This window comes from Entelurus aequoreus, linkage group LG17, assembly GCF_033978785.1.
Source record: "Entelurus aequoreus isolate RoL-2023_Sb linkage group LG17, RoL_Eaeq_v1.1, whole genome shotgun sequence".
Lineage (NCBI taxonomy): Eukaryota > Metazoa > Chordata > Actinopteri > Syngnathiformes > Syngnathidae > Entelurus > Entelurus aequoreus.
This window is the reverse complement of record NC_084747.1, coordinates 2302387-2309886: the sequence shown is the minus strand read 5'-3', so window position 1 is coordinate 2309886 and position 7500 is coordinate 2302387. Positions and strand designations below refer to the sequence as shown.

The window sequence follows — 7500 nt, the reverse complement described above, 5'->3', positions numbered from 1 at the left end:
AAAATCCACAATCTGACAGCCGGGGTTTGGCAAAGCAGTCCTAGGTCAGTAGTGGGAAGAGGAGGGGCCTCAGCACACATCCCTGGGAATGATGGAAGAGGAGACTGTGTTGTGGGTCTTGACAGTCGGTGGTCTGTAGGTCAGGAAGTCCAGGACCCGGTTACTCGGTGAGGGATTCAGCCCTAGCATGTGCAGCTCTTCACCAGGGTCTGTGGGATGATGGTGTTGATGGGAGAAGTGAAGTCCAGGACCAGTATGCGGACGTAGGAGTTCCTACTCTCCACGTGGGTGAAGGAACCCTTTTGAACAACTAGAAGACCTTGATTTAGCTTCTTCTTCTGTCGTGTGTCTTTCAATCAATCAATCAATCAATGTTTATTTATATAGCCCTAAATCACAAGTGTCTCAAAGGGCTGTACAAGCCACAACGACATCCTCGGTACAGAGCCCACATACGGGCAAGGAAAAACTCACCCCAGTGGGACGTCGGTGAATGACTATGAGAAACCTTGGAGAGGACCGCATATGTGGGTAACCCCCCCCCTCTAGGGGAGACCGAAAGCAACGGATGTCGAGTGGGTCTGACATAACATTGTGAAAGTCCAGTCCACAGTGGATCCAACACATCAGCGGGAGTCCAGTCCACAGCGGGGCCAACAGGAAACCATCCCGAGCGGAGACGGGTCAGCAGCGCAGAGATGTCCCCAACCGATGCACAGGCTAGTGGTCCACCCGGGGTCCCGGCTCTGGACAGCCAGCACTTCATCCATGGCCACCGGACCTATGCGACTCCCCCTCGCAAGGGACAGGGGAGAAGAGGAGAGAAGAAAAGAAACGGCAGATCAACTGGTCTAAAAAAGGGGGGGTCTATTTAAAGGCTAGATTATACAAATGAGTTTTAAGATGGGACTTAAATGCTTCTACTGAGGTAGCATCTCTAACTGTTACCGGGAGGGCATTCCAGAGTACTGGAGCCCGAATAGAAAACGCTCTATAGCCCGCAGACTTTTTTTTGGCTCTGGGAATCACCAATAAGCCGGAGTTCTTTGAACGCAGATTTCTTGTCGGGACATATGGTACAATACAATCGGCGAGATAGGCTGGAGCTAAACCGTGTAATATTTTATACGTAAGTAGTAAAACCTTAAAGTCGCATCTTAAGTGCACAGGAAGCCAGTGCAAGTGAGCCAGTATAGGCGTAATATGATCAAACTTTCTTGTTTTTGTCAAAAGCCTTGCAGCCGCATTTTGTACCAACTGTAATCTTTTAATGCTAGACATAGGGAGGCCCGAAAATAATACGTTACAGTAATCGAGACGAGACGTAACGAACGCATGAATAATGATCTCAGCGTCGCTAGTGGACAAGATGGAACGAATTTTAGCGATATTACGGAGATGAAAGAAGGCCGTTTTAGTAACACTCTTAATGTGTGACTCAAACGAGAGAGTTGGGTCGAAGATAATACCCAGATTCTTTACCGAGTCTCCTTGTTTAATTGTTTGGTTGTCAAATGTTAAGGTGGTATTATTAAATAGATGTTGGTGTCTAGCAGGACCGATAATCAGCATTTCCGTTTTCTTAGCGTTGAGTTGCAAAAAGTTAGCGGACATCCATTGTTTAATTTCATTAAGACACGCCTCCAGCTGACTACAGTCCGGCGTGTTGGTCAGCTTTAGGGGCATGTAGAGTTGAGTGTCATCAGCATAACAGTGAAAGCTAACACCGTACTTGCGTATGATGTCACCCAGCGGCAGCATGTAAATACTAAAGAGTGCAGGGCCAAGAACCGAACCCTGGGGAACTCCGCACGTTACCTTGACATAGTCCGAGGTCACATTGTTATGGGAGACGCACTGCATCCTGTCAGTAAGATAAGAGTTAAACCAAGACAAGGCTAAGTCTGACATACCAATACGTGTTTTGATACGCTCTAATAAAATATTATGATCGACGGTATCGAAAGCGGCGCTAAGATCAAGAAGCAGCAACATAGATGACGCATCAGAATCCATCGTTAGCAATAGATCATTAGTCATTTTTGCGAGGGCTGTCTCCGTAGAGTGATTTGCCCTGAAACCGGATTGAAAAGGTTCACAGAGATTGTTAGTCACTAAGTGTTCATTTAGCTGCTGTGCAACAGTTTTTTTCTTTAGATTTTCAGCTCTGTTGAGGCGAGCCAGGTCAACGTGTCATCGTCCAGGTCAATCAGACCTTGTTCGCCATTCGGTGACCGGTGTTTGGGGCAACTAGTTACTATATGCCCTACTGTCTGGACTGGGTCCCCACACTCCCACATCTTCCGCAAGTCCCCACCTCTTCATTGCTGCTCCGTAGCGTCCGACGCTGGTCCTCAAGCGGTTGAGGGTTGTCCACTGCTGGCCGGAGACGTCTGTGGGGTCGTCCATGTAGTGGTGCAGCCTAGATGGTTCTGCTAACTTCCACTCGTCTTGACCCAGGTGGCCTTGGAAGTATCAGCTGATTTGCTGACCACCTGGCTCTGATCTCAGGAACACACACACACACACACACACACATTCAACACAAGACCGCCAGATTGCATGAACACAGTAAACAGATAGGCCTCAGGATAAACACTGGGAAGACCAAGGTCATGAGGCTCAACACCAAATCCTATCAACCTATCACAATCGAAGAGCACCCCCTGGAAGATGTGGTCGAGACATGCCTTTGGAACTCTCCGACCTGAATGGCTCTCTTCCCAGCTCTCCAGAAACACCAACATCAGAATCTTCAATACAAATGTAAAGTCTGTCCTTTATGGCTGTGAAACCTGGAAAACCACCAAATCAATCATCCATAAACTACAAGTGTTTATGTCAAGACCCGACTAGGACTCTGGACACAGATGCAGGATTACTGAAAACAGTTGTTTATTCTCAGAAGGGGAGGGGGTCCAAAACGGGAGAAACAAAACAGGCTATCAAAACAGATCTAACCTGACTACTAAACTAACAAAAATATTAACAACTCAAAACGCTCCGGCTATGGAGGGAAAAGGGGCTAAAGAACAAAAACTAACAAATACAACAAAAAGCGCTCCAACGGAGGCGATGCTGAGAAGCTAATCTTACCTGACAAAAGGTTACAAACAAAGAATCTCCCGTGGATCAAAAGTACAAACAAAACGTGGCAATGGCTGAAGACAAGACTGTGGCAAGGAACGCTGGAGGTACGCACAAGACGATACGAAACACTCCGGCACAGGACAGAAGGAGGATGAGACATTTATACACATGAGGGAGGGTGACACAGGGGGGCGCAATCAGGAAAGATGTCAGACCAGGGAAACAGGAGGAAGGGCAAGTGACCTGAAATGAGAGGGAGAGTCAGGATTTCAAAATAAAACAGGAAATGACAAAACATGAAACCAGACGAAACCCAGACCAGACTTCACCCAGGTGTGACAGTTTATTAACAACTGTCTGGCCCAACAAGATATCAAATGTAGACCTGTGGAGACGCATGAACCAAGAGCAAGTTCAAAATGAAATCAAAAGCAGAAAGTGGGGATGGATCGGCCATACACTTAGGAAGGATCAGAGAAACCTAGCAAGACAACCCCTGGACTATAACCCTCAAGGCAAGAGGTAGCGAGGGAGACCAAAACTCAACTGGAGGCGGTCCACTCTTGATGAACTGACCAAGATGGGGATCTCCTGGCAAGAAGCGAAGACCATCGCACAGAAGAGAGTGAGGTGGAGCCGGGGCCAAGAGGATTAAAGAAAGAAGTGGATGAAGGCTGTGAGGACCACTTATAAGATGGCATCATCCGTGGAGTAGTTCTTCCTGTGAGTGTACTGGTGAGGGTCGACACTGATGAGTGAGGGCTACTGGCTGGACAGTCTTTCAGACCTGTCACGGTGGAGCTCTTTGGTCCAGGAAGTATGTCTTCAAGCAGGTTGGAACAGAAGATACTTGGAGCGAGGTGTTTGAAATGTTCGTTACCATCTCAGTCAGTTGGTGGGCACGGTCTCTCTGTACCCGCCCTGGGATGTTATCCTTTGTGGGGGTTGATCCTTTGCAGGGTCCTCCTCCCAACTGCTGGGGTTACTCTAAAGGGTGTGAATTCATGTTTGAATAATGTCATCAGTCTTGGACTGAGGTTGTTGTTGTTGTTGTTGCTGAGTCAATCCAAGGCGCCTGATGATGATCCTTAAAAGCGTTAGACTCGCATTCGGGAGGCTGCAGAGTTCTTCAAAGGTATTGCCCAGTTATCAATAGAACCGATCTGTTAGCAGCGCAGGGCACCGGAGCCAGAGATGTTCGGCAGATTCTTGTTCCTCACCGCATAGGCGACATTGATCGTCCTCACACTTTCTCATCAGATGAAGCCACCTTCGGAGAGCAGGGTGGTGACCAAACTGATTGTTGTTGTTGCTGAGTCAATCCAAGGCGCCTGATGATGATCCTTAAAAACGCTAAACTCTCATTCGGGAGGCTGCCGAGTTCTCCAAAGGTATTGCCCAATTGTCAATAGAACCGATCTGTTAGCAGCGCAGGGCACGGGAGCCAGAGATGTCCGGCAGACTATTCCCCCTCACCACAGATCGACATTGATCGTCTTCACACTGTCCGGTTAGGTGTTGCCATGGTCTGAGAGCTGGGTGGAGGCCGAATCGGAAACGAATGAAGTCGGTGAGGTCTTTCTTCAACAACGTGGACTCCTCCAGGGGGTTGGGTTTGTGGGATAGGAGGGTTAAAAGGCGGGGGTGGGTGATAGGAGGAGGGAGGCAGTCCCTGCACGGCGGGTAGATCTGTCCAGTTGGATGTTGGTTTGCAGAAGGGATCTTTGCCTGCTCATCTGCAAGATCATTGCCAAGAAGTTTGCTATGACCCGGGGGCCCAGATTTGGGTTGTTTGTTTGTTTGTCACCCGAGTCGCCTGAGGATGACCCTCAGAAGCGCCAGACTCGCTATTGGGAGGCTTTGAAGTTCACCAAAGGAGTTGCCAAGTTGACGATGATACCGCTCTGTCATCAGCGCTGGGCACCGTAGCCAGAGGTGTTCGGCAGATTCTTGTTCCTCACCGCGGAGTCGATATCGATTTCTTGTGCACTCCCAGCTGCACTGTTTTTTTTTTTCTTCTTGTGCACTCCAAGCGGCACTACCTATTTGTCTTGTGCACTCCCAGCAGCATTTTTTTTTCTAGGGCACTCCCAGCTGCACTGTTTTTTTTTTTTCTTGTGCACTCCAAGCGGCACTACCTATTTGTCTTGTGCACTCCCAGCAGCATTTTTTTTTGTAGGGCACTCCCAGCTGCACTGTTTTTTTCTTCTTCCTGTGCACTCCCAGCTGCACTACTATTTTTTTCTTGTGCACTCCCAGATACACTATTATTGTTTTCTTGTGCACTCCCAGCTACACTATTTTCTGTTCCTGTGCACTCCAAGCAGCACTACCTATTTGTCTTGTGCACTCCCAGCAGCATTTTTTTTTCTAGGGCACTCCCAGCTGCACTGTTTTTTTTTCTTCCTGTGCACTCCCAGCTGCACTACTATTTTTTTTTTCTTGTGCACTCCCAGATACACTATTATTGTTTTCTTGTGCACTCCCAGCTACACTATTTTCTTTTCCTGTGCACTCCAAGTGGCACTACTTATTTGTCTTGTGCACTCCCAGATACACTATTATTGTTTTCTTGTGCACTCCCAGCTACACTATTTTCTTTTCCTGTGCACTCCAAGCTGCACTACTATTTTTTTCTTGTGCACTCCCAGCTACACTATTTTCTTTTCCTGTGCATTCCAAGCGGCACTACTTATTTGTCTTGCGCACTCCTAGCTGCGCTATTTATTTTTCCTGTGCACTGTCAGCTACACTATTACTTTTTTCTTGTGCACTCCCAGCTGCACTAGTGTTTTGCTTTTCATCTATTAAATAACTTCTACCTCCTGCTGTCCTCTGCGTTTGGGGACCATGACAACCATGTGGCCCATTTTAATATCGGACTTTTGAATACTTTTCCATCCTAATAATAAATGTTTGCTGCGTAACAAAATGCAAAATGTTCTCTGCCTGCAGGAGGAACAGACATAGTTTCATGTTTCATGGGTCAGAACCCGACAGTTCCGGTGTATCGGGGCGAGATCCAGACCAGGAACTTGGGCATGGCAGTGGAAGCGTGGAACTTTGAAGGTAAACTTTTCAACTATCATTTGTAGCTTTTTGTCTGTGCTGCTGACCCTCTAAGACACTCATTTGGGAAATGAAGGAGTTCTCTTTTTTTTTTTATATTTAGCACCGCTGTCATGGCAACGGCACCATGGGGAAGAACTGGCACTTATATTGTATTAGTCGTAGTTAATTGCAATTAGGAAGGACAGTGGGCTGGGCAGAGCTGTGGGCACTCCGACTTTGGCCATTTCTGAACTGAACCGCAAACCGGATAACATCGCGGAGAAGCTTTCCGCTTTGCAAGGCGAGATTTTGATCAGTTTGAGTGCCAGAACGGACACTTGGTCACACCAACCGTTGGAATGTTTCTGCTAACCAAAGCGGTTTTTTGTCTACAATTTGGCTCCCTCTAGAACTGGCCTTGGCAGGGTCATGCTGTAAACACCCCAGTGAGACCGAAGCACGTTGCTAGCATGTTGATATCAAGGTATACGAGGAGCTAACATGTTGATACCAAGGGACAACAGGTGCTAGCATGCTGAGATCAAAAGATACCAGGTTTTAGCATGCTGATATCAAGGGATACTAGGTGGCAGCATGTAGAAATCAAGGGATACGAGGAGCTAGCATGTTGATACCAAGGGCCAACAGGTGCTAGCATGTTCATATCAAGAGATACCAGGTGCTAGCATGTTCATATCAAGAGATATCAGGCGCTAACATGTTGATATCATAATATACCAGGTGCTAGCATGTTGATATCAAGAGATATCAGGTGCTAACAGGTTGATATCAAGGGGCATCAGGTGCTAGCATGTTGATATCAAGAGATACCAGGTGTTAGCATGGTCATATCAAGAGATATCAAGCGCTAACATGTTGATATCAAAATATACCAGGTGCAAGCATGTTGATATCAAAAGATATCAGGTGCTAGCATGTTGATATCAAGGAATACCAGGTGCTAGCATGTTGATATCAAGGGATACTAGGTGCTAGCATGTTGATATCAAGGGATACCAGGTGCTAGCATGGTGATATCAAGAGATACCAGGTGCTAGCATGGTGATATCAAGAGATGCCAGGTGCTAGCATATCCATATCAAGAGATATCAGGTGCTCACATGTTGGTATCAAGAGATATCAGGCGGTAACATGTTGATATCAAGAGATATCAGGTGCTATCATGTTGATATCAAGGGACACCAGGTGCTAGCATGTTGATATCAAGAGATACCAGGTGGTAGCATGATCATATCAAGAGATATCAGGCATTAACATGTTAATGTCAAGAGATATCAGGCCCTAACATTTTGATATTAAGAGATATCAGGCGCGAACATGTTGATATCAAGGGATATC

The 7500-nt window shown here is 46.9% G+C and overlaps 1 protein-coding gene across 1 annotated transcript in view; it reads left to right on the top strand.

Annotated features, from left to right (window-relative positions):
- Positions 1–7500, top strand: part of aacs (acetoacetyl-CoA synthetase) — a 77087-nt gene that overhangs the window by 61308 nt on the left and 8279 nt on the right. The window contains exon 13 of the mRNA XM_062024380.1: positions 6046–6159. Coding sequence (XP_061880364.1) covers positions 6046–6159 — 114 coding nt within the window. The remainder of the gene's footprint in view (positions 1–6045; positions 6160–7500) is intronic.